Source organism: Cibotium barometz, chromosome 5, assembly GCF_041138505.1.
Source record: "Cibotium barometz isolate CiBa-2024 chromosome 5, ASM4113850v1, whole genome shotgun sequence".
Lineage (NCBI taxonomy): Eukaryota > Viridiplantae > Streptophyta > Polypodiopsida > Cyatheales > Cibotiaceae > Cibotium > Cibotium barometz.
Window position 1 is genome coordinate 40,182,605 of NC_141050.1, and position 27,977 is coordinate 40,210,581.

General features: G+C 45.5%; 1 protein-coding gene across 2 annotated transcripts; it reads right to left on the reverse strand.

The window, feature by feature from the left end:
• Positions 1-27,625, reverse strand: LOC147638481 (uncharacterized). Of its 2 annotated transcripts, none has more exons than XR_015265890.1 (2): positions 27,198-27,567; positions 1-344 (listed from the first exon to the last, which is right to left on the reverse strand). XR_015265890.1 is itself a non-coding variant. In XM_086798390.1 (2 exons), exon 1 carries the CDS (start codon positions 27,506-27,508, stop codon positions 27,266-27,268), a length of 243 nt encoding a protein of 80 aa, XP_086654516.1. In that variant the 5' UTR covers positions 27,509-27,625; the 3' UTR covers positions 1-344; positions 27,257-27,265. The 2 variants fall into 2 exon arrangements, 1 of the variants encoding a protein (XP_086654516.1); XM_086798390.1 differs by having other exon boundaries at positions 27,257-27,625.
• Positions 27,626-27,977: the final 352 nt, after the last annotated feature.

The window sequence follows — 27,977 nt, forward strand, 5'->3', positions numbered from 1 at the left end:
CAATCATAATCATAATCTCTTTCATTTAACTCTAGTTGGAACTCAAAACTAAAACCACTAATGTAGAGTCAGAAACAAAACCATGTTTCACTGCATCAACTTCACTTCCACACTAATCGTTACATGCATACATTATTTAAAGCCTTACCCCCACTTGTGCCTTTCCAATGGTTTACAAGCTCTCTTGAAAAAGTGCCATCATACCATATGTAGTTCACACATTAAAAATCCATACTCACTTCAGATTGGCACGTCCTAGGTCCTTGCAATCACATTATAAATCTCCAAGCATATTGACTTGACATGAACAGCAGAAAGTCCTCCAAAAACATGTCATGAAGTACCTGCACTCAGAAGCATGGTACCAACGGATCAGTTCGATCCATCCTTAGAGCCCCTCTAATGCTACAAACGCTGCAACATAGAAATGTGTAAGGAGTTGCAATGGCTTGAATGCTTTTCTTATTACGTTATGCTGACTATTGTCATCAATGTCATTGATACCTTATCTTAGATATTAATGTAATATAGCTCTTGACAGAAACTACTTTTCAGAGCTTCAAAGGCAAAAAAAATTAAAGCCTTTCAGTAAGCTAAGCAATACTTTTATCAGCACCCCAGCATAAGCAAGGGTAGTGTTTTTCTTTGAGGAAGGGAAGAAGAGGGGGAGGGTGGACGGTGGACGGTGGGGGGGGTAAGCCCATGTAGAAACTAGTTGTTTTCCTCACTCTTGAGAAAGTTCGCCACAGTGGGAATATGCACATCCTTTCCAGACTGCAACAAAACCATCCACTATGCATGTGGGAGACTTTCCAGAGGCTTCTGGAGGCTAAATGTCACGTGCACACCCGTGTTATGGCTAATCCTTAGCATGAACAGTGGAATCCCCGATTTAGTCAACATTTAGGTCTTCAACAGTAGCATAATTACCATCAGTATTAGCCTCATCATCGTCACCATCACCAGCCTCATCATCATCATTAGCATCAACATCATCATCCTCAGCAGCATAACCAGTAGCATAAGCATCATGGGAAGGGCATGGGACCCTGTCGGCAGCCAGCATGGGATCCTATGCAGCCAGTCCACAGCAGCCATGTGGAGGCCAGCAAAAAGGGGGGGCAAAGCGCAGCATTTAAGTCAAAAAAACTTCAGGATTATTTGTCCAATAACTAGCCCCCCACAGCAGTCGTGTTGGCCAACCAGCTCCTCCTTGCATATATATAAGCACAAGTCATAATTCATTCCACATTCAGCAATCAAGTCCATTCATTCATCAATAGAAGTCATGTAGGGCTAGAGGCCACCCCTATGGAGCTGACCAAGGGCCCAAGTTATTTACAAGCATTCAGCCACCTTTTTGTACCATATTAACACAAGAAAACTTGACACCAACTCTCTCTCTTCTTCTCTCTCCTCTGTCTTAATCAGGTTTAAATCAGCATCTTGTTCTTAATCATGCTTAGGGTTGTGGATCAGTGTAGCAAGCCACTAAGCATAGTCCCAAGGTGGGTGCACAGTTCCAACAAAAGAATGCAGCAGGGTAGCAGATGGAGTGGTCTGCAACATGCGAAGCCAGAGGAAGCATTCCCTGAGGGTACGTACGCATAACCAATACATCATAAGCTCTCAGATCAGTTCCAGAGGCCTAGCAACAGGCATGATCAGTTCCGGCACGTGACCCACCGCTGTGTTAAGGGTAACGGATAGTAAACATGGGGACAACAATGGAACAGATGTTCAGTTCTTCAGCAAGACTTGGAAGTGGAGATCAGAAGTGAAAGGTGTTTAGACAAAAATATCAATCAATGTCAAAGTCAGAAGAAGAAGTTTAAGGTCAGTAGTAGTAGTCCGAGGAAGGATGACAAAGTGTCCACCCCGTCATCAAGTTTAGTAGGAGGGGATGTCACATGCACACCCGTGCCATGGCTAATCCTCAGCATGAACAGTAGAATCCCTGATTTAGGCAGCATTTAGGTCTTCAGCAGTAGCATGATTACCATGAGTATTAGACTCATCATCATCATCAGCCTCATCATCATCATTAGCATCAACATCATCATCCTCAGCAGCATAACCAGCAACATAAGCATCATGAGAAGGGCATGGGACCCTGTCAGCTGCCAGCATGGGATCTTATGCAGCCAATCGACAGTAACCATGTGGAGGCCAACAAAAAGGGGGGGCAAAGCACAGCAAAAAAACATCATGATTATTTGTCCAGTAACTGGCCGACAGCAGTCCTGCTGGCCGACCAGCTCCTCCTTGCATATAAATAAAACACGAGTCATGATTTAGTCCACATTCAGCAATCAAGTCAGTTCATTCATTTCATTCATCAATAGAAATCATGTAGGGCCAAAGGTCACCTGACCAAGGACCCAAGTTATGTACAAGCATTCAGCCACCTTTTTGTACCATATTAAATACAAGAAAACCTGACACCAACTTTCCCTCTCTTCTTCTCTCTCCTATGTCTTAATCATGTTTAAATCAGCATCTTGTTCTTCATCACGCTTAGTACTGTGGATCAGTACAGCAAGGCTTCCATGCATGCAACACTAAAAACCAACCGTCCTTCAAGGGACAAGAGTCACACTAAAAGGGGTGGTCCTCCGGAGTCTAGAAACCGACCACACAAGCGAAAAAAAATATTTTTTTCTTTTGGTTTTCTGGCTAAATCTTCACACTTGAAGAAGGCTCTGATACCAATGTAACATGCAGAAGCTTGATGAATAGAATCAGTACTTCAATGAACACAATTCAGCAATCTTTCGTGACAAAGATAACGCACAAGATAGAGAGATATGTGGAGAGAGAGAGAGAGAGAGAGAGAGAGAGAGAGAGAGATTCAGACACACTATTTAGGCTGCCCACCACGAATGGTGTATTTGCTTTAATAGAATGATGCAAATCTGCAAATCTTCAAATTCTTGACCTTTCACCTTCACCTTGGCTTTAGAGTTCCCCTTGGCTGTCATGGCCCTTGAAATCCTTCAGCCCCTTGTGAATTGTAAAATGACTAAATGATTAACTAGCCTATGCTTATATAGTAATCAACTTTACTGTTCAGTTTGTTCTAGGAGTCAATTGGCCTTCTGATTTATTCTTCTTCGACGTGTTAATTGTTACGACCCTGTGTTTTGCCCTCTAGACAACAAGCAGGTGGGCACGAGCACAGGATGGACAGTGTGTCAGTTGGATATGAAAAGGAAAACTCATGTGTGGCCAGCCCAAGTGTGAAAGGGGACAAAAAGGGAGTTTTTGAGTTTATAAGGTTTTAAAACCTTAGATGACTTAAAATATTATTATTTTTATGGACGCACAGCAGCGAATCAGGCCAAGTGCTGGCGGTCGTGGAGCAGGCCACATCATGTGACAGCCAGGCGGGCTGTTTTCTGCAGCATGGGGCAGGCTGCATCGCTAAGGCATCTCCGCAGCCAGACCGGACAGGTTTAGACCAACATGATGGAAGCGGGCCTATGGATAAGCTCACTGGATACCCTTTGCCTCCTTGCATACAGCACCTGTCTGTTACAAGATAGCAGACCACCTCTGAGGACACTACGCCTTCTGAGCCTCAACTAAAGGCACCCGCACCAGCCGAGAGACCTTTTCCTTTCTCTCTCTCATCGTGGATTGCAGGCCTTGTTTACGAGGTCGGGATACAGAGGATCAAGCTAAGATGCACAGGATGATGTTCATGGAAGAGTTGTGTTGTTACTCTTCGTCTTGGACTTATGTGTATTCAGGGGTTGCTTGACACGTCCTCTATTTCTCTCTCTCTGGGTTTTGGCAACCATGCTTGGATGGTCTATCTGTCATGGAAACAGGACATTGGTTTTTCGACAGGAAACAGGACTTTGGTATCGAGAAATAGACCTATGGTTTATGGGATACAAGTCTTTGATTTATGGGATACAGGTCTTCGGTTTCATGTGGAAAGCATGTCTTTGGATTCATGTGAACAGGTTGTAGTTTCTAGAGGTTACATGCAAGCTGTGGCTAGAGGGAAGGACATATGTTTTGGTACAACCCTACTGTTGTTTGGGAAAGGGTTTGAGGGATCCATAGTAGATATGGAGAAAACCTTTGGAAGCAGGGAGGTGTTGTGCAGGTGTGCCTTCTCTATGGAATGCTTTGTTGTAATAACGAGAGTTCTTATTTCGAAGTCTTGGGTGAAACTATAAGGGATCCTATTGGTGGAGGATTCTACAAGTTGTACTTTGTACTCAAATTTTGATCAAGTAAAGAAATACCGCAAGGGGCACCACTGCATTTTGGGGCCAATCGGTGTCCTTGTACTATTTGCAAGAGCACTCTAGCTCCCCCTAATTGTTTCCTTTTCCAGGTCCCCATGGGTGATGAAGTGTTTTGTGTGCGAGTGTTTGTTTCATCGTTGGTTCCATCGTCGGGACATCGTCGACTTTCTCAAGGAGGTGAGCCCGTGGTTGTTACATCAAAAGCTTCAACATGGGAAAGTGAAAAGGAAGTGTAGGAGACAGTGTAAGATTGTGTGTCTTTGCCTATATGAGGTGAAGAGCAAAAGCAAAAGATGAAGCTCAGGAGAAAAGACACCAAGGACAAGAAGTAGTCAGCCAGGAACAAGAAGCAGTTGAAGTGTTATGGTGCAAGAGATGGGTTGAAGGTTATGGCTTTCGACACTTTGTCACTAGTGGTATCTTCACGGAAGCTTCATGAGTTCGAAAGGCAGCTTCTTTCTATGTTTAGCAATGGTGATCTACTTTGCTTCATTGGGACTTGTGCTTACCACTTGGGTGCAGTGCAAGCAGGTTTTGGGTGCCTGTGGATGTATCAGATGAGGCTCAGTCGGAAGTGGAGGAACTTGATGAGGTTCTTATTCCCACGCAGATACTCGCACATAAGGAAAGAAAGGTACGAGGTAAAGTTTCCCGTCGCTATCTTGTGAAGTTTAAAGAACTATTCACCGATGGATGCGAAGTGGATGGAGGAGGGTGACTTAGCAGATTCACCTAAAGTATTGCAGCTTTATCTTGATGCCTTCTTTGAGTTGGAGTGGACTCTTGCGATGGCTCATTCAGGTTCAGCAAAGTTAGGGTCTGGAGCATTGCCTAATGCTCAAGAGGGGGGTAGCACCTCCGCTCCCTTGTTATAGACACGCTCAGTTTTTCATCTAGAAGTCGCTTGGTGATATCTTTGTATTCACCCGAGGTACTGAGGCTGACATTACATCTGCTTATGGGACTTCTATGATATTGTGTACTAGTCACATGAGATGATGCTATTTCTGGAGTTGATCTCCTTTGGAATGACATGGTTTGGTTTAGCTTTAAGTCTGTAGCAACCTGACCTAACACTTCGAGACTCTATGGAGAGCATAAGTCTTGCGAGCAGTCCTAGAGTTGGTTTGGTTCATGGATATATGGATCGAACTCTATCTGTGCATGTATTTATACACTTTCTAAGGTATTATTGTATTTTGGTGCCATTTGATCCTGGTACCCTTGAGAATACATGGATAATACTCTGGATGTGTCAGGATGTGATGCATGTATATTGGTATGATACATTAAGTACTTTATTATGTTCATGGATGCATCACTGAGTGTGGCTCCTGCGGAATAGCCATGAGCAGAGTGGGTAAAGCATCAGGAGGGACATATGTGAGAATGTAACGCACGGAAGCTCTGGGTAGTCTTCTTTCAGCCCTAAACACTCTTGAAAACCTTCTGATGCAGAAAAGCACCATCTGATGCAAAAACGCAGGTAGAGAGAGAGAGAGAGAGAGAGAGAGAAGTGCTGGAAATTCAGTATATACTATGTACAAAAAAGGTACAGATCTTTGCAGCCATGGGCTGCCTTCATAAAAAGGTTCCTAACCCTAAATTCTGTCCCCTATGGGACCTCCTATTGACTCACACCCCTAGTGGGTGGAATGATCCATGCTATGAGCACTTGATGCCTTTTATAGGCTTCTTGGACAAGGTAGGAGCTGGCCGACTGCTGGTCGGCCAGTTCTGAATTTATTAAATGCTTTTTCCCTCAGCCGACTTGGGTATCTTGTCTTGCCTTCATGCGCCTTGCTTCCTGGTTCAGCCGACAGCTTCTGTCCTCAGCCGACTGCTCCCTGGTGCTTCTCCAAGTCCAACCTGTCCACTACTGCATCTTGTGCTCCACAGTCTGACTCTATCTGGTTCCTAGTCTTTATCTGCTTGCCTCTTCTGGATCTAGCCCTAGAAATGTCCATGGCATCTGTGATGCACATGACATCCCCCTCTGCTAAACTTGATGACGGGAATCCAACCTGCTCTTGGATGACTGTCATCATCCCAATCCTGTTCCGAAGTCCCTCTGTCATCATCCATCCCTGGCAAACCTTTTTCTCTGAAAATCCGGTCTGTTCTCCAAACCACTCTGTCTCTGATGAAGATCTATGCATCTGGTCTTCCTCTAGTCCACAATCCATTCCTGCCCTGACTCTGAACACCGTCTTGGTCTTCGTTCCTGGAACTGAGTCTGGCATTCTCACATCACCCTTGGAGGATCAACCTCCCTTGGGACCGTTCCCTTAGAACCTATCTGGCTCACGGAACTGCCATCCCCATCTGGCACTGTGGAACACCACCAACAAACCTCCTGGGAGTTCTTCCCGATCTGTGTTCCCGCCTTGGGCTTCGAATCCGTGTACTTTCCTGTACCTTGGACCTGTACACCATCATCTAGGACTGAATCAGTGTTTAGCTTTGCTGAGCCTGATGCTCTGATACCAATGTAACGCGCGGAAGCTCTGGGTAGTCTTCTTTCAGCCCTAAACACTCTTGAAAACCTTCTGATGCAGAAAAGCACCATCTGATGCAAAAACGCAGGTAGAGAGAGAGAGAGAGAGAGAGTGAGAAGTGCTGGAAATTCAGTATATACTATGTACAAAAAAGGTACAGATCTTTGCAGCCATGGGCTGCCTTCATAAAAAGGTTCCTAACCCTAAATTCTGTCCCCTATGGGACCTCCTATTGACTCACACCCCTAGTGGGTGGAATGATCCATGCTATGAGCACTTGATGCCTTTTATAGGCTTCTTGGACAAGGTAGGAGCTGGCCGACTGCTGGTCGGCCAGTTCTGAATTTATTAAATGCTTTTTCCCTCAGCCGACTTGGGTATCTTGTCTTGCCTTCATGCGCCTTGCTTCCTGGTTCAGCCGACAGCTTCTGTCCTCAGCCGACTGCTCCCTGGTGCTTCTCCAAGTCCAACCTGTCCACTACTGCATCTTGTGCTCCACAGTCTGACTCTATCTGGTTCCTAGTCTTTATCTGCTTGCCTCTTCTGGATCTAGCCCTAGAAATGTCCATGGCATCTGTGATGCACATGACAGAGAAGTACTTAGTGGATGTACTGTTTGGATGCATTGAGTGCTTTCATATGCTCATGTTGTACCTCCACTCGTGGATGCCCATGGGTGTAAGGCTTGCAAGCAACCCTGAGACTCTTATATTCGAGTAGGTAGAGCATCTTGAGGAGCATATTGTTTGCGAATGCATATATGTGTCATGCATATGTTTGTCATATGTAGAATGATGCATGGTTTTGTTTTTGGCTAACACAGGTTACGTGTTTCCACTTGGTTTTAGACTTTTGTTGCAGGTTCTGAAGGAACAAGCAAGAGTTGTTTGTCACTTTGATGTGACAGTGTGGCCTTATCGTCCAGGATGATTGTTTCATCACCCAGATTCACTTGAGAGCCATTTGCAAACATCGCAACACTCACTTCAAGCATGTTTACATTCAATGTAAACATTCTGTCCACTCTGTTGCCTTTTGCAACCAACCTGCACTTGTCTTTAAAGTCTTCAACACAACAACCAGCAGGATTAAACCGAACCTGCAAACCCTGCTCAGTCATCTGGCCAACTGAAATCAGATTCTTTGTTTTTGGCTAACACAGGTTACGTGTTTCCACTTCGTTTTAGACTTTTGCTGCAGGTTCTGAAGGAACAAGCGAGAGTTGTTTGTCACTTTGATGTGACAGTGTGGCCTTATCGTCCAGGATGATTGTTTCATCACCCAGATTCACTTGAGGGCCATTGCTTTGGTCATATGGGGACTCTTTCTTCATTGGATGCTTACTATGTTATTGAGTGCAATTGAGGACGCTTGCTATTTTTCAAGAGGGAGGTATGTTATGACCCAGTGTTTTTCCCTCTGGACAACAAGCAGGTGGGCATGGGAACGGGATGGACAGTGTGAACAGGCATCAGTTGGATATGAAAAGGAAAACTCATATGTGTGGCCAGCCCAAGTGTGAAAGGGGACAAAAGGGAGTTTTTGAGTTTATAAGGTTTTAAAATCTTAGATGACTTAAAATATTATTATTTTTATGGACGCGCAATAGCGAATCAGGCCAGGTGCTGGCGATCGTGGAGCAGGCCACATGCATGTGACAGCCAGGCGGGCGTTTTTCTACAGCATGGAGCAAGCCGCATCCCTGAGGCATCTCCGTAGCCAGACCGGACCAGCATGATGGAAGCGGGTCTATGGATAAGCTCACTGGATACCCTTCGCCTCCTTGCATACAGCACCTATTTGTTACAGGATAGCAGACCGCCTCTGAGGATACTACGCCTTCTAAGCCTCAACTGAAGGCACCCGCACCAGCCGAGAGACCTTTTTCTTTCTCTCTCTCATCGTGGATTGCAGGCCTTGTTTACGGGATTGGGATACAGAGGATCAAGCTAAGATGCACACAGGATGATGTTCATGGAAGAGTTGTTTTGTTACTCTTCGTCTTGGACTTATGTGTATTCAGGGATTGCTTGACACGTCCTCTTATCTTTCTCTCTCTGGGTTTTGGCAACCATGCTTGGATGGTATATCGGTCATGGAAACAGGACTTTGGTATCGAGGAAACAGTCCTATGGTTTATGGGATACAGGTCTTTGGTTTATCGGATACAGGTCTTTGGTTTCATGTGGAAAGCATGTCTTTGGATTCATGTGAACATGTTGTAGTTTCTCGAGGTTACATGCAAGCTGTGGCTACAGGGAAGGACATATGTTTTGGTACAGCCCTATTGCTGTTTGGGAAAGGGTTTGAGGGATCCATGGTAGCTATGGAGAAGACCTTTGGAAGCAAGGAGGTGTTGTACAGGTGTGCCTTCTCTATGGAATGCTTTGCTGTAATAACGAGAGTTCTTATTTGGAAGTCCTGGGTGAAACTATAAGGGATTCTACAAGTTGTACTTTGTACTCAAATTTTGATCAAGTAAAGAAATACCACAAGGGGCGCCACTGCGTTTTGGGGCCAATCGGTGTCCTTGTACTATTTGCAGGAGCACTCTAGCTCCCCCTGTTTGTTTCCTTTTCCAGGTGCCCATGGGTGATGAAGTGTTTTGTGTGCAAGTGTTTGTTTCACCACCCGTCAGATTTCTGAAGGCCGGTTTCATAATCATGCCTATAATAGACACCTCTTTCACACCTTGCTGCTGGCTCATGCTGTTGTCCACACCTGTGCATGGCTGCTGGCAGCCACTATGCCCTGGCCGCCTCTAACAGTCTGGCTGCCCAGTCCATAGGGCTGGCTGACTGGTTGGCCAAGCGGCTGGCCAACAAGCTGCCCAATCCCCAAGGGTTGGCGGACCAAGGCCTAGACCCTTTCTTGGGCTGGTGGGCATTGGCCATGGGGCCCCTACAGATGGCCCACAAGGGATCCCCCTTCATAGCAAGGGTTACTGTTAGAAATTGTGCATCTCTGTGTTATGGGGCTGTGCCTATTTTATGGGCTTTATCTGTTCTCTTCTTGGTTAGTAGGTCGTGTGTCAAATCCCCACGGATCTTCCCTCGTGATCGATCTTGGTTCGAAACTCAAATCCTGCAAACAAACGAACAACAAACAAGCAAGGGGGTGCAGGCCTGACTCACCTCCCAACCATGACAGCCGTGGGCAAGCCCACAATCTTGGCTGTCCCCTCCGAGCCACGAGCTGAGCTAACTAGGTTGACGTACCGACCAATCTCCTCCTCGCGACGTCCCATACCGCCACGAAGCTGCCCTCGCGGGCCTCGAGACTGCTGCCGGCCTCGGCTGCATAAAGCAGGAACACGTCTGCACTAGATCCAGGCTCCAAGACCATAGAGCTCTCACAAACTCGCGAGACTCTCTATAATACAATAACTAACCTTGGCCACCCTTTTATAGGCTCTTGGCCGGTCATCGGGCGTCCACACTTGGCCGCCCGCCCGTCCATACTTGGATGCCCGCCTGTTAGTATATCCCTAACTCAGCTCGTCAATCAGCCTGCCTAGTTCCAAGCTTCCCCAAGCCTCGAAACTAGTCTTGCATGCGTATAGCACACGGTAGATACCCACTGTGCACATGACATACTCCCCTTCCTCTAAGAGCTCACTCCTGAGCTCACTAAAAAGCCAGGGTAATCTCTCTGAAGAGAAGTCAGTGTCTCCCATGTAGCGTCCTCCTCAACACGATCCTTCCACTTGATCTTGTATTCCGTGATAAGCGTATGACGCAATCTTCGTTCACGAAATCCAAGAATCTTTTCAGGTTCGTGCGGAACAAATGTCATGTCTTGGACATCTATAATTTCTTGAGGAGTAACTAACTGATCTGCTCCACCCAGTACTTCCTTAAGTCTACTGACATGAAATACAGGATGAACTTTCACATGAGAAGGCAAATCCAATTCATATGCAACTGAACCAATCCGTCGTGTAACACGAAATGGTCCACAGTATCTAGGGGATAATTTCGGAGATCTACCTGTCCGTAAAGTCTCGGAATCTTTCGGAACTCGCAAATACACCATCGTTCCTTCAGAGAACTCTCTAGGTGAACGATGTCTATTAGAATAAAACCTGTCTCGGTCTTGAGCACTTCTAATAGATTCCTTCACAACTTGTAACATTTCCTGCATATCTTGCAAAAAATTACGTGCTGCATCATGCTGAAGTCCTGAGAATCCTACTGTAACAGGTGATCTTGGTTGAAAACCGTACATAAGCATGAAAGGACTAAACCCTGTACTCGTATGCTTAGTACTGTTATATGCAAATTCTAACATAGGAAGATAATCCTCCCATGAACTTTGTCTTTTGGATACATATGCTCGAAGCATATCCTCCAAAATCTGATTCACTCTTTCAATCTGGCCATCAGATTGAGGATGATCTGAGGAACTCAAATTCAAAGTTGTTTCCAACTTCTCGAAAACAAGTTTCCAAGAGTCACTCGTAAACTTAGAGTCCCTATCACTGACTATGTCCTGCGGTAACCCGTACAGTCTAAACAATTGCTCGATAAACTGCCGAGCTAATTGCGTAGCTGTAATAGTCTTCCGGGTCGGTAAAAATCTAGCCATTTTTGTCAAGCGATCTACCACAACCCAAATAGAATCGTGGCCTTGATGTGTTCTTGGCAATCCGGTAATAAAATCCATGGAAATACTTTCCCATTTATTACCTGGGATTTGCAAAGGATGCAACAACCCAGCCTGTCTAAAGCGTTCAGCTTTATTTGCCTGACAAATCTGACACTTGAGAACATAATCTTTTTTTTTTTTCCGAGAAAAGATCCTTTCATTAGTTATGTAAAAAACGCCCGTAGGGCTACAAAAGAGATCTCTCCTGCTCCTAACAGAGAGAAGAGCAGTGAATACATCATGGCAGCCCGGGAGACTCTCCCTAGGTGCTGCAAAATACAAGCATCAGTCTAAAGGACTGAGCGGCTAAATCATACAATGGGGGGGGGAAAGAGCCAAACAGGTGGCCTGTAGTGCCAACGGGGGGATCCCGTGTGTAGGGTGTAGAACGGGCCGCAGCGCCAAGTGGTATGAAAGGCCTGGCGCCGCTTGAGAACATAATCTTCTACATAGCTTTTCATCTTCGGCCAATAAAAAGTGTGTTTTACTAATGATAGTGTCCTGTGTACCCCAGGGTGTCCAGCAGAAGGGGCGTCGTGACACTCCCTCAGAATCTTGGACCGAATGTCCGGGATCTGTGGTACACAAATTTTGTCATTACGGAATAGCAAACCATTCCGAATCATCCACTGACCTCCTGCAACCTGAATGGAAGACTGCGCAGTCATCGAGTCTTGGTCAATCAATGAGCTCCCGTCCTGGATCTTCTGCCAAAATGGACCAAAATAACTATCAGTCCTGCAAAGCCCTCTCAATGACTGAAATAAGTCAGTAGAAATCTCGGTGATCGACAAAGTATTCACCTCTCTAATCCGACTAAGCGCATCTGCAATATTATTCATGGACCCTTTCCGATAACGGATCTCAAAATCAAAATCTTGCATTAACTCTGCCCAACGAGCTTTCCTTCCTCTCAAATCATCCGCATCACACACATACTTGATTGACTGATGACCTTTCAATAAGTCGGTCATCGATAGTGTGAGCTGAGAGTACTCCCGTACAGATTTCCTAAGAAAAACTACAAAACCGAGAAAAGAACGAAGTTGTTTCACTGTTCGTGGTATAGGCCAGTCCAAAACCTTCTGAACTCGGTCATAGTCAATGCTCAATCCATCTCTAGTGATCTTGTGTCCCAAGTAAATGATGTCGGTCATAAAGAACTCACATTTACTGAATTTAGCATATAGTCGATTCTGTCTCAAAATAGATAAGACAATCGTGAGGTGTCTGACATGATCCTCAAGAGTACGGCTATATATCAAAATATCATCCAGGAACACCACCACAAATTTTCCCAAATGTTCACAAAAAAGATCGTTCATCATTTGCTGGAAAGTGGCTGGAGCATTGGTTAACCCAAAAGGTAATACGAGAAACTCGTAATGGCCATACCTAGTCCGAAAGGCGCTTCTTTCGACATGCCTTTCATGAATACGTATCTGGTGGTAGCCAGTACGCAAATCTATCTTCGTGAAATATTTCGCTCCTGCTAACCGGTCAATTAGGTCATCTGATCTAGGGAGAGGATAACGGTTCTTAATTGTCAACTTGTTCAATCTTTTGTAATCTATACACATTCTCCAAGTATTGTCCTTCTTTCTCCTAAGCAACACAGGTGCACCCCAAGGTGATTTACTTGGACGGATCTGGCCCATCCTCAAATAATCTTCGAGTTGTTTAGCCAACTCATCTTCCTTAGCTTGGCTCATCCTATAAGGTGGAATACTCACAGGATGAGCACCAGGGATCAAGTCAATACGATGATCTACTGCCCGTTCAGGTGGTAAACCCGATGGCAGTTCCTTAGGAAATACATCTTGAAACAAATCAAGTATCTTCTGTAATTCTTTGCTTTCAAACACACTTAATTCATTCACATCCAATGAAGGGATGAGAAAAGAAGAAAGTGGAATCAATACACAATGGAAAGCGGTGTGCAAAGAAGAATTCATTATATTTCCAAAATCAATTGTATTTACAAGAGGTCCCTGAGAGGGATGGATACAATCACCTAAAATACTATACTTGGTGTCCCTATGCTGAAAAGAAAAAATATGACTAGACCAATCTATCTGGACATCAAGAGTCTTAAACCACTCAAATCCCTAATAACAAGTCTACATTTTCCAGATGCATGACATAGCATTCCAGAGTATCTTTGTAGTCCTGAATCTGGATTGGAAGCATCTCCACCTTGCGATCCCAAACTTGTCTGCCCGCAGGTAGACGTACCTCATAGGTATGGTCGCTGAGTGTCGTGTCAAGACTCAATTTCTGCACAAGTTTGTAGTTAACAAAGTTATGCGAACTGCCAGGGTCTAAAAGAATGTGAATTTTATGGCCATTCACTTCTCCATAAACTCGGAGAAGATCATGCATGCCAAATACCTTAGAATTGAACAGACAATCAGAACAAGTACTAGGGCGAGAAAGTACAGTAATTGACGTACCTGTCAAAGACAACTGGTTTGCTGCCTTTGGCTTGGGTCCTGCGTTTGACTTGATACCCTTTTTCTTTGGGCACTCGTTACGCATATGTCCTTTTTCTTCGCAGATAAAACAACGTCCTTCCTTTTTGAGCTTCAGAGCCTTAAGGAGTCGTTTCTTCTTCGCAGGTGTCGAACTGGAATTCTTCGAAGGTTGGTCCGAAGACTTGCCTTCAGTCGTGTTAGCCATAGGTGCGGAGAACTTTCTTTTATGCTTGTTCCCCTGCTCGGTAACGGGTTTCGACTTGGAAGAGACCATCGTATCATCATAGATACGAGCTGAATGAATGGCCTCGTCAGTTTTACATTTGTTATTTTTAACCTGTAATCGGTACGAGTCGGGTAAACCAGCTACGAAAAACCCCAAAAGAGTAGTGGGATCCATCTTTGTAGCCTTTATCTGCAAGTCACGAAACTTCTGGAGGTAGACCTCATAAGTGAGGTGCTGCGAGGTCATGGTCAAAGCTGAAAACCGGGCAACAACATCGTAGTCATCCTCTTTCTTGAGGAATTCTTTCTTGAAAATATCTTCAAATTGCGCCCAAGTCATTGGCTTTGGGTTCAGTTCCTTCCACCAAAGCAAAGCTTTGCCGGACAGGAAACCTGCTGCTAACTGTATCTTCTTTCCATTATCATATGGATGAAACTGAAAGTGAACTTGCCACTTATGTAGCCAAGTGTCCACGATCTCCTTGGTTCTCTGCTTTTGCTCGCCCCCGAACGGTTCCAGAGTAATATTGGGGCCTAAAGCTGAAGCCAAGGTATCCATTCCCGAAAAAGTAGAGAGGGTAGTGGTCAATAGAGCGATGGAGTTCTGCAAAGCCTGCATCTGGGCTGCGATTTGTGCCTGACGTTCCGTCGAAGAAGCTTCGAGAGCTACTTTGAACTCTTGGAAATCTGATTTTGACACAAACTCGTCAAAAAGATCGGCATCAGTGCCTTCCGTAGCCGGCAAGTCTTCGCGTTCCACGAGGGGCTCCAACTCTGATTCTTGGGTCGACATCATGAAGAGGGTACGTGGAGAGAAAATTCGATCTTTGCACAATGAAAGTGCGAGCGAACTCGAGAGCTTGAGAGCTTGAAAACTTGAGAACTTGAGAACTCGAGAGATGTGTGGCAAGAAGCCCACGAGAGGGGTTTATAAAGGTTTCCCAAAAGCCAAAAATCTGCAAAAGCTAGGCTTAGCTTTTGCTTTAGCTTTTGTGTTTTTTTTTTTGTGGAATATATATATATATATATATATATATATGGATATATATATTCTTTTTTCTTAAAAAAAATAAAAAAAATAAACACCTTTAAACTTTGGAGGAGGGTCTTTTAAAACTTATAAAATTTTAAACTCTAAAAAAAACGAAAGCTAAAAACGTAAGCTTTCCTTTGTTTTTTTTTTTTTCTTCTCCTCCTGGATTAACCCGCTAGTGGAGCTGCCGTCGCCAGCTGCTGACGTCGACCATGCTGCCATCAACGACTGTCGCCGCCGGGTGCTTCACGGCAGGTTTACGCTTGCGCCAACCCACACGTGTACCCTGCGTATCCTGGTGCGTTCCGGCCAGAGCTTGTGCGCACACGTAAGCTGAGCCTACGCCTAGCCACAGGGCCACGTGGCCTGGGCGCTCACCGTGCCTGGCCTGTGCGCCGGTCTTGCGTGGCCTGGGCGCTGGCTTGGGCTGGCTACGCAGGCCTGGCCGCATGCCTAGCAGGCCTGGCCGCCTGTAGCTGTGAGTAGCCCCCACGCCTACGACACACACGCAACACACCTGGCCAGTACAGCAGTTCTCAGCCAGCAGACACAGCAACTCGACACTCTCTCTCTCGCTCTTTCTCTCATGCGCCAAAAAGCAACGAAAATTAACATGCTTTTCTCTCTCTTTTTTTCAGTTTTCTCTCCCTGCAGTTCATGCATATGCACAACAATTCACCTCTTCTTTGCAAAAGCAATCGACCCTATTAAAACTACCATCTCCCATCAACATGGGGTTCTTTGATGAAGAAAAAACACATACAAAATCTGAAAACTGCAGTATGCACAGAAAAAACAGCAAGTTTTTTTAACACATACCGTTCTTCGACCTCTTCTTCTCTACCTACCGACTTGCTCGTTCACGAGGTATGCTCTGATACCACTGTCAAATCCCCACGGATCTTCCCTCGTGATCGATCTTGGTTCGAAACTCAAATCCTGCAAACAAACAAACAACAAACAAGCAAGGGGGTGCAGGCCTGACTCACCTCCCAACCATGACAGCCGTGGGCAAGCCCACAATCTTGGCTGTCCCCTCCGAGCCACGAGCTGAGCTAACTAGGTTGACGTACCGACCAATCTCCTCCTCGCGACGTCCCATACCGCCACGAAGCTGCCCTCGCGGGCCTCGAGACTGCTGCCGGCCTCGGCTGCATAAAGCAGGAGCACGTCTGCACTAGATCGAGGCTCCAAGACCATAGAGCTCTCACAAACTCGCGAGACTCTCTATAATACAATAACTAACCTTGGCCACCCTTTTATAGGCTCTTGGCCGGTCATCGGGCGTCCACACTTGGGTGCCCGCCCGTCCATACTTGGGTGCCCGCCCGTTAGTATATCCCTAACTCAGCTCGTCAATCGGCCTGCCTAGTTCCAAGCTTCCCCAAGCCTCGAAACTAGTCTTGCATGCGTATAGCACACGGTAGATACCCACTGTGCACATGACATCGTGGAGCAGTCGGTCAGTTCCCAGATTCACTATATAAGGAGTCTCCCCATTATTCACTTGTTGTATCCCATCCAAGCACAGCGCAACACTTCTTTGCTGGCTATTGCCATTGTAAAGCTTCATGCTATTATAAAAGACGATCTTGTCAACAAGCTCTCTCTCTCTCTCTCTCTCTCCTTTGCTCCCTCTCTCTCTTTTCTTGTGCATACTCCAATATGGTATCAGTCGCTTAGGTACCCGGCTGCCCTCTACTTTGCGATTGTGAACCTTCCCTCTGCTGCGTTTTCTGGCGATCAAAACAGTGGCTGCGTTTTCTCATCATAGCTGCGTTTTCCTTCTCCCGAAGGCTTCTCACATCTGTGTTTTTCTCTCCAGGCTGCCCTGCTCCTGTGCTTGGTTACCAAGCATCAAGTTGCAAGCTTCTGTTGGCTGCATTTTTGCTTCTACATGCATTTTAAGCAGTAGTGTGAGGTGTGAAGGCTGTTTCTTACAGCGTTGACTACAATGGAAGGTGTTTCTTCGCGTGTGGTGCATCCCGACAAGCGGCCCCGGCATCTCTGCTTCTTCCCCGGCTTCCCCTCCCTCCGGTTGGGTGTTTCCGGTGCGTTTTGGTGGACTGTTTTGCTGCTGTCCAGCCTCTTTCTCTTTCACATTTGAGAGGGGGCTGATCGGTCCTAGTGCCTCACTTTGTTGGAGAGTGCTCGAAGTGCTGAGATTTGTGCTCTTTCTTGTTGTGGATATGGCTCCCCCCTATACAAACAAGGATGACAAGTTGGACGGAGCCAACTATGCCCATTGGAAGCTGAATATGCGATTTGGTTCATCCATAAGGGTTTGTGGGAGATTGTTCAAGGCACTGAGAAGAAGCCCGAGCATCCTCAAACCCCAAGGCGTTGGACCCAGGTTCAAGAGGATAAATTCCTTGTGGAATTACAAGACTGGGAGAATCATGATTTGAAGGCACATCCAGTGCTTGTGCGGACCATTACAAAGGAGGTCTCACTGGCCGTGCAATCTCTTACCAATGCACATCAAGTATGGTCCGAATTGGAGGATCTCTTTGCTCGTGATTCATCGATGCAAGCAGTTACTTTGCAAGGGCAACTCTACGGTCTGTTATTTCCTACTAGTAGTTCTATGCAATCGTTCCTCATGAGGGCCAAGGTTATCCATGACCAGTTATTGGCAATGGGTGCTGTTTTGTCCTCTACTCAATTGGCTGCAGTTATCCTCACCAAGCTTCCCCCAGAGTATGATGTGGTTTCTCGAGCTTTAAGGTGCCATGTCACAACCACTCAACTGGATTTTGATGACCTTAGCTCCCTTCTCTTGGAAGAAGAGTCCACCCTCGTTTCTCAAGATAAGATCAAGGTGTCTCTTAACAGTTCTGATCAAGCACTTACTTCAGTTCAGAAGAAAGGTCGGAGTCGTTGCTTCTCATGTGAGAAGAGAGGACATCTGTCTAAGGATTGTTTGTTCAAGAAGAAGAACAAGACCAAGGGTAAGTCTTCATCTCAGAAGAAGGGCAAAGACACAACACAAGACAGTGATACAGATACTTCTAGTAACTCATCTAGGGCTCCCATGGCGCTTCCGGCTTGGGAGGACCAAGAAAAAGCAATCAAGAAAATGGAGAAATGTCAAGACAAGTCACGACTCAAGAGTTATAATATATATTTCAAAATTCAAGCACAATACGAATAAAATTTCAGCATGTGTGTAGGGGTCCAGGGAGGTGCAGCAGAGAGAGCCTCGTGGGAGAGAGAGAGAGAGAGAGAGAGAGAGAGAGAGAAAGAAAGAAGGAAAGATTGTATTAACGTCTCTCTCAGGCCATGGAGAAACTGGCCTATGAGACAAAACCATGTACAATGTATATGGTATCTCTGAGTATCAGATGGTGCTCAGTAGGGGGGGGAGAGAGAGAGACTTGCAGTAGGGGGGAGAGAGAGAGGAGAGAGAGAGAGAGAGAGAGAGAGAGAGAGACTTGCAGTAAGGGGGGAGGGAGAGAGAGAGAGAGAGAGAGAGAGAGTGACTCTGAGTGACTTGGGCGATGAGCGCAGCACGACGAGAGAAGCCCAACACGACCAGCCCATGAGCGCCCGCCGCCGAGAGAGAGAGCCACACGCACGTAAGAAACAGGAAAAAAAACTTGATGTTGACATGCGTCGATTTTTTTAACCTACATTAATCAAAATCCCAGGACCCACGTTCACTAATGTTTCCAAACGTTAGTGAACGTTTCAATCGTTCCAAACGTTTGGATGCAACCTTGCCTTGCATGTGAATCACATCCATATAATATAGAAGTACAAAGTTATATGGATAGAGTGTACTTTCACACTTGATATCGAAGGGGAAAAAACCACACGGGAAAAAGTGTCCACACTCACACACAGCAAGGCTTCCTGCAGATTAGGGTTAGATGCAAGAAGAAGAAGCTCACACAAAGAGAGAGAGAGAGAGAGAGAGAGAGCTATACACAAAATGTGTGGTGATCACAAAATGCAAGTCAACCCTTGCATGTGAGTCACATCCATATAATACAGAAGTACAAAGTTATATGGATAGAGTGTCCTTTCACACTTAATATCCAAGGGGAAAAACCACATGGAAAAAAGTGCCCTTGGTTAAGCCTTGTTCACACATAGCACTACGATAAGTGAGCATATGCCTACATATCCCCCCTATAGTGTAAGTGTGAACCTGTACAAGGTAGTAGATCACTCTCTGTAGAGAGTAAGCCCAAAGCTTTGCGGAAAGCTTCAAATTTCTCTCAAGGTAAAGCCTTTGTGAACAGATTTGCAAAATTATCCTATGTAGGACAGTAAGATAAATTGATCTCCCCTACATGTAGCCTCTCTCTGACATAATGATAATGAATCTCAATGTGCTTGGTACGTGCATGAAATACGGGATTTCGTGCCACGGCCATAGCACTCTGGCTATCAGTGACAATGGTGGTGGGTGTCCGCTGACACTCATGAAGATCAGCCAATAATCTCCTCAACCATGCACAATATACTATAGCTGTGAAGATTGGCCTGTACTCTGCTCTTCCGTGACAAGATCTTCAACTTCTTCCATAGAAGGGAGCTGAATTGTTGGCTATTCCACATGTTCTACATGAGGATTTTCTTGTGTAGGGGCTGGCTGATCTGAATCCCCCCTAATTGCAATGGGTAATAGCCCATCAAATATGTCATGTATGCCTGTATCATGACTTTTATACAAGTTGTACATGGGCTGTACTAAATTTTCAGCAAATACCACATCTCTACTGACAAAAATCTGACGTGTTGCTGGATTATAAAGACGGTATCCTTTGCTCTCATTACTGCAGCCCACAAAAAATGCATTTTATTGCTTTATCATCTAGCTTTATTCTGAGTTGTTCTGGCACATGTGCATATGCCAAACACCCAAATGTACGCACATAATCCACTTTTGGCTTTCGGCTATACCAAGCCTCAAATGGTGTTATGGTTTTCAAAGCTTTTGTTGGACACCTGTTCAACACATGAGTTCCACACATTATAGCTTCCATCCAAAAATTGTGAGGCAACTTTTGTGCTTTCACCATGCATCTTGCCATCTCCATGAGAGATCTGTTCTTCCTCTCAGCTACACCATTCTGCTGTGGTGTATAAGGCACAGTACATTAGTGTTTGATGCCCTTTTGAAACATATAATCCTTGAATGCATTTGACATGTATTCTCCACCTCTATCTAGCGGAGTGTTTGGACTTTACATCCACACATATTTTCAGCCATTGCTACAAAGTGTCGAAAGCATGTAAACACCTCTGCTTTCACTTTCAAGGGGTAAACCCAAGCAAACCTGGAGTAGTCATCAATGAATGTGACGAAATAAAGATGCCTCCCTATGGATGGTGTCCACATTGGACCGCATACATCATTGTGTATGAGCTGTAATTTACTTTCAGCTCTAACAGCTCCATCCCTAGAGAATGGTTTTCGATGCCTCTCCCCCAAAATACACACCCCACATACATGTCTTGTTGGAGACTCAAGAGGCGGCATATTATCAACCATATGATGCTTCTGCAAAAGCATCAAACTCCGAAAATTTACATGCCCAAAACGAGCATGCCAAAGCTCTGCATCATGCATAGCAGGAGTGTGGGCAACCACTGTATGTGCATCATAAGTACACTTGTCATAGCTGTCCCGCTTATACAAGCCTTTGTATCATGTTCTAGAAGTGACTATTTCATAACCCTTTGATGGTCTTTTACCAAACACTTCCCATCTTCAAATTCAGCCTTTAAACCTTGGTCGTTCATGGCTGACACGGAGAGCAGATTTTTCTTTATTCTTCGAACATACAACACATTTGTCATACATATATTGGCACCATTGGCTGCAACAAGTATGACATTGCCAATTCCCTTTATTGGATATGTGGTATGATCTGCACATGATACAGTACAGCCATTTGAAGCATAAACCAAGTGCTGAAATACATCTTTGCATGAAGTGATGTGGCTCGAAGCACCACTATCAAAATATCATGATACATCCTGTCTATCAGATGCAATGCAAGACATCATTGTCTGAAGCACTTGGTGTGTCATTAGTGCATGTGACCAAAAAAGTATACTCTTCTTGAATTACATTGGCCGATTGCTGTGCTTTGTCTCATCAGAAGAGTTTGCTACTGCATTACCTGCATCTTTCTCTCTCTTTTGCAATCCGCTTTCTACATTCATTGATGTAGTGACCAGGCTTATGGCAGTAGTGACATTTGCCCTTCTTTTTAGGCTTGTTTGCATCCCCTTTGTCAGACTTTTCACCACCAGAAGAGGACTGTCCATGACCAGCCTTACTAGACTCTTGTCCCCCATGCTTAAAGCTCTTTGCTTTACCCTTATCCTTGGCTGTAAATGCCTTGTCTCCACCACGGTTGCTAGATAGGTTTGCTCTTGTTTGCTCTTTCGTCAAGAGTAAACCCACCAACTCTTCAAAAGTGACAGGATCACCACCTCCTCTCATAGAGAGGTTGAGAGATGTGTGAAAGCCCAAGTAGGAAGGTGGTAAAGAATGAAGAGTGTTGGTGACCAGCTGTCTGTCTGGGATAACCTCATCAATGTTGAGCAATTGTTCCTGCAAATCTTTCACTTTGGTGAGATGATCTGACATGGAGTCACCCTCATCCATAGAAAGAAGATCCAATTGCCTATTCAAGTAGGCAACTCCTGCCTCGTTGCGTACCTGATACATTGCTTCCAATGTGTCCCATGCAAGCTTCGATGTCTTGCAAGACCGAATGTGTCATGTGCACAGTGGGTATCTACCGTGTGCTATATGCATGCAAGACTAGTTTCGAGGCTTGGGGAAGCTTGGAACTAGGCAGGCTGTTTGACGAGCTGAGTTAGGGATATACTAACGGGCAGGCACCCAAGTATGGACGGGCGGGCGGCCAAGTGTGGACGCCCGATGACCGGCCAAGAGCCTATAAAAGGGTGGCCAAGGTTAGTTATTGATATAGAGAGTCTCGCGAGTTTGTGAGAGCTCTATGGTCTTGGAGCCTGGATCCCCGATGATCGGCCAAGAGCCTATAAAAGGGTGGCCAAGGTTAGTTATTGATATAGAGAGTCTCGCGAGTTTGTGAGAGCTCTATGGTCTTGGAGCCTGGATCTAGTGCAGACGTGCACTTGCTTTATGCAGCCAAGGCCGGCAGCAGTCTCGAGGCCCGCGAGGGCAGCTTCGTGGCGGTATGGGACGTCGCGAGGAGGAGATTGGTCGGTACGTCAACCTAGTTAGCTCAGCTCGTGGCTCGGTGGGGACAGCCAAGACTGTGGGCTCGCCCACGGCTGTCATGGTTGGGAGGTGAGTCAGGCCTGCACCCCCATGCTTGTTTGTTGTTCGTTTGTTTGCAGGATTCGAGTTTCGAACCAAGATCGATCACGAGGGAAGATCCGTGGGGATTTGACAGAATGTGTGGAATAATAGACCTTTTCACACTAAAAGGGCTATCAATGTCTTTCTTGCGTCGACCAGTCCAAAAATCTCTTTATCACCCTGTCTCGGCGAGATCATGCATCCTCAGGATGCCCTTCTTGGGATTACCTCTTCCCTGTTCATGCCCTGGTTCATCTGTTTATTTTGCTGCCCTTTAGGGATGAGCTTAGAGATGAGCATGTACATGTCATGCTCACCTTGCTAAACTTGATGGGGATTCCAACTTCTGACCCTGGATGACTGTCATCATTCCCTTGTCTCCTCATGGACTCCCAAACATGTCATCCTTCCCTTCTTGGCAATCTTTTCACTAAAAACCCTGCACGGTCTCTGACTCCACTCCAAATTTGATGAAGATCTGTGCATCTATTCCACCTTATCCCCTAGCTCTTCATGCCCTGTCCTTGAACACTTTCTTTGGTCTTCTTTTCTTGAGTATTGAGCCTAGCACTCTCACTCCACCCCTTGGAGGATCATCCTTCCTTAGAACCGTTGCTTAAAAGCCTTTTCGAGTATGCCCCAAGTGGCATCCGACTCACAGGATTGCCATTCCCCTTGGGGCTTGTGGAACACCACCAACCAACCTCTTGGGAACTTCTTTCATGTCTTGTGTTACTTTCCTTGGACTTTGCACCTTCATCTGGGACACCATCAGTGTTTAGCCTTGCTCATAGTTTTTTTCATACTCGTATGGAAAATATTCCATACTTCCATACCCGTATGCGTATGGTCGCGTATGGTCACGTATGGAAAAACTTTTCATACTCCAGCCAAAAAAGAAAATGTTTTGCATCTTCTCTAGACATAGAGATTAGTTGTCAATGAGTGAAAGTCATGACGGATGAAACATGGTCAATTTGTGAAAACTATGATAGACCATCTATCATGGCTTTCACATACTCTAAGTTTCTCATGGTTCACTTCTTTGAAAATGGCATGTCTACCCTTTAATTTAAGAATCAAGTATGAAATCCCGCGTATGGAATTTCTCCAAGGTTTGAACCATACTTATTTCATAGTTCCAGACTCATACACGTATGTCGTATGGTTGCCGTATGAAAAAACTATGCCTACACGTGACAGGTTTTGGCATTTGCCCACTCCACACTCCCTAGTCCCTACATGTGTAACATGTTACACGATACATCATTGATCATACATGTATGATGTAAACAAGTTACAGTAATATAAAGTTTGGAGTTTGGATTCTGGCTCTACATCATTTATGTTTTTTCTAATCCCAAAATCTTTGCAGTTTCAAGTTTCTTTGGTTTTTTGTGTCATATGTCGCATGTTTTTCCTTAAATTTAGGGTGCCGTATGGTATCCAACGTATGGAATTTCTTGGGAGTGTGAACTGAACTTTTTTCATACTTCCATACCCGTATGCGTTTGCCGTATGGAAAAACTATGGCCTTGCTGAACTTGATGTTGATACAATGTGGCTTGGTCACCACACCACCAAAAGATCAAGACACGGGTGATGATTTCATCCATGCGCGATGCAATACGAGTGGGTGGGGCATGTGCACCAGCAATATCTCAAAATCAGCCTAAAGCTCTGATACCAATGTAACATGCGGAAGCTTTGGGAGTCTTCTTTCAGCCCTAAACACCTTTCCAAGAACATGAAGATGCCAAACGCAAATAGGAGATGGAGAGTTGAGAGAGAGATAGCTGAGTTTCAATATATTCATAATGTACAAAAAGGTGTACAAATGTGGCAAGCCATAGGCTGCCCCTTGAAAAGGTGATATTGACTCAAAAGAGTCCTAGATCTATGACCCAGCCCCTATAGGATCGAATGAACCTAAAGATTCTTGGCTGAGCCCTTTTATAGGGCCTTACCACCCAACCCCACGTAGGCTGGTCGACAGCAGGTCGGCCAGCAGAAAAAAACACCTTGGACCGAGTCGCTTTATCACCCTGTCGGCCACATCTTGCATCCTGAGGATGCCCTTCTTGGGATTCCCTCTGCCCTGCTCATGCCATGGTTCATGTGTTTATTTTGATGCCCTTCGGGGATTATCTCAGAGATGCGTATGTACATGTCATTGACATGGCACTCGTCACAAAATCTCCACAATGCATCTAGATGTCTATGTAACCCCTTTGCAGAATCAGAAATAAGGACTGTCATTTGCATATAGCAAGATGGGCACCACTGTTTGAGCCAATCGTGAGCTTGATTCTCCAAATATGTTCACAAATGATGTGATCTCATACCTATACAACCCCCCCATAGTATTGTGGATGTCTTCTGAGAGTCCTCTTGGTGCTTTCCCAATCACTGTCTCATATCTAAAGTCTGCTGCATGCGTGGAAGCCTTGCTGTACTTGATCCAACCCTAAGCCTACTGATAAGCCCGCCAGCAACAGCAGAAGCTCCCGCCCAGCAACAGCAGAAGCACTTGTCTCCAGCCAGCTTGCGTTGCTGTCGCTTGGCCTACAGCAGCCCACCGTCGATCTCGCCCTACAGCATTGACGTGCCACTGTCTTTAGCACTGATGTAACCTGCAAATCCGACGCCCAGTACCTCCCCATTTGCTCGCCACCGTATTCGGACAAGATCAACGTCTTCAGGCCGATTGCTGCAGGTATTCGGAATTTTAAAAATAAATAAAATTTGTGGCAGACATTCTGGTGCAGGTTCAGAGAATTTTGGGGGTTTGGCAAAATTCCCCTTTGCATGGAAAATTGCAGGCTATGTCAGGAAGCACCATCTTCAGATTTCTCAATTTGATGTAGAATTGCCAAAATTGAACATGCTGCTTTGCTTAGAATTTGGGGGTTTTTCAAATTAAGGTCAAAATCAGCAAATTAAGCCTTTTCTAGTTGCAAAAATTTGGGGCTTTTGTGAAAATTGGGCAATTGACTGCACATTGAAGCAATTGCAGTGCATAAAAATTGGGGCTTTTCAGTTTCGAGCATGTAACAGGGACTTACAACAGTGATTTGTCACATATGTATACACATTGAGTGTACTTGGACAATTTGGTGCAAGTTTATACTTGCTTGAAGTTGCAGGCAAAAAATTTGCACAGGACATTTGGTTGCCTGGCAGTGCACATTGGTGCGTGGTTTGCTTGTAGGTGTACTTTGTCTACATGGCTCAAAATGCTACAGATGTATTTGGTGTGCTCACCCAGGAGGACAAGTTGGATGGAGCAAACTACCCCCTCTGGAGTATGTAATTTGCTGGTAGCCAAAGGGCTTTGGGGCATCGTGTGTGGTGATGACACACACCCACTTACCTTACAGTCAACAACGCCTCAAAGAAGAGGCGCTCAAAGAGCTCCTGAGGTAGAACCTGCTCCCACACAAGAGCAGAAGAGATGGGACTCCAGGGATGCACAGGCCATGTCGATACCATCTTCCCACGCAAGCCTTGCAAGAGGATTTCATCCCTGGCACACCCGGAAAGAGTATTTCCAAGACCACTTCCAAGAGCCTTGCACCAAATGTTGGTTGTTCGACACTTTGGTACGCCCCGCAGCGATGTACAATGCCCCTTTTGGGGATTGGATCTTGAAGTGGATGATTGGTGGAGTACAGAAAGACTGCAAGTGATGATACTCTCACATATGATCCAGATTAAGCCTTCAGTGCCACGAGATCATCTTTGCTGAGTTTGGAGCATCCCCTCTCATCTCCCGTGCTTGGCTCTTGAGTCCTCCACCAAGAGGGGCAGAGTAAGCCTTCGTATTCACAAGTGGTTAGCTGGTTTGACAGACATGGCCTTCAGATGGACCGCCACCTCCCCCCCTTCAAGTACAGACTTGATTCACCATTTCTTGACCTCTCCCGGCAAGAGATCAACCACCTTATCTACCTCATCAGTCAGGGTTGCACACAAGCTGCACCTAGGTGTCTCCACTAGAATTCACTACGAAACTCCAGTTCCTACAGAGCATTTTTTACGACTTTTAGAGGATGGATTTATTGTGAGCCCTCGCTATCTTCAGAGGTACATGTCACATGCCGCGCAGATCACCGTTGGCCAGCTACAGGTATCATCCCACCTTCTCCAAATTGAGTATGATATAGCAAATTGCACCCCCTGGGAGGCCCGATACGCACGATACGCACGACAAGGGAGGTCAAGTCAAAGGACCATTACATGTTTAGATATCCATCTTACTACAAGATTCAGTGGAGATGTCATTGTCTCTTCCTAGACAAATTCCACTCTCTCACAGGTTATGCATAATGAGGACCAAAGATGCTTGGGCCTGTACCTACTGGAGCTTTGCCGCACACCAGGAGACCATGCTCAGACGACACCTAGGGAATCACAGCCAGGGAGATGCCTCCCATTACAGACTTCTTCATATTGCATTCGCCCGGGGATCCACTTCCCGTTTTCTTGGGATTCTCCCGTTTTTCTCTATTTTCTCGCTGTGTTGCTGTGTGTAAAGACCCTCATAAACATTTAGGATCTTTTGAGGACATTAATATAAAGCTTCTTTCTTTCTTTCTTATGCATACGTACATACATACATGTGATTGTGGGTGAGTGTGTTACCATGATTGTACATATGTGCACGTGTATGCGTGCGTGTCTGTGGGTAGCATGGCTTCTTCTTATCTTAACAAAAACGAAGGGCTTAACAAGCTGTGGACTCACAATTTCAGAAGAGATTCAATGCTGTATGGATACAAGATGTTCAAGCATGGATAAAAAACCTTGGGGTTTCACTTGCTCAGGCCAAGGCGCTGGCTGGTGGAGAGCTTAGGGTTGGGGAGAAGCATTGACGCCACCGTCTTGTTCGAAGAGGAGGAAGCAGCGCCGGCGGAGGGGCCTGCGGCGCCGGCGGGGGGAGGAGGCGCAGCTGCCACCACGGCTGCGGCCGCCGCAGCGGCTCTTTTCTTAGCCTCGGCCAGCTCTTCTTTGTCTTCTGCGTTTAGCTCCAACCTGGTTGGCTTCCTTTTCAACATCTCGGAGCGCGATGAACTACCCAAACATACGGTACTTCGATGTTTTTTTTTTTTTTTTTTAAAGGAGGAGAGTAGATTTATGATACATCAATCTATGGGTACATTGCCAATAGCTTCATAGTGCATGGTAAGGTCGGAGATCGAGTGTCCCAAAGATAATACAGGTTCTATTCGGCGAGCGATGGCATTAGTGGTGTGAGTAGAGTAGTTGTACTTTCAAATTCAAGTCAAGATCAAAAACTTAAAAAACAGAAAATGTTTACATCACATAGGACTCTAAGCCTATGTATGTTTCACATTTGAGGCTCGTGACTAGCAACTCTCACCTAGCAGGTTTTTGGTGTTCCTAGACGAAGTGTTGGTATTTTCCTTGAATTGGATTGAATGTTCTCCCTGACAGTTTGTGTCACATTGCCACTTGATGCATGCACGTAAATAAGTGGGGATTGATTTACAATGTTAACATTGG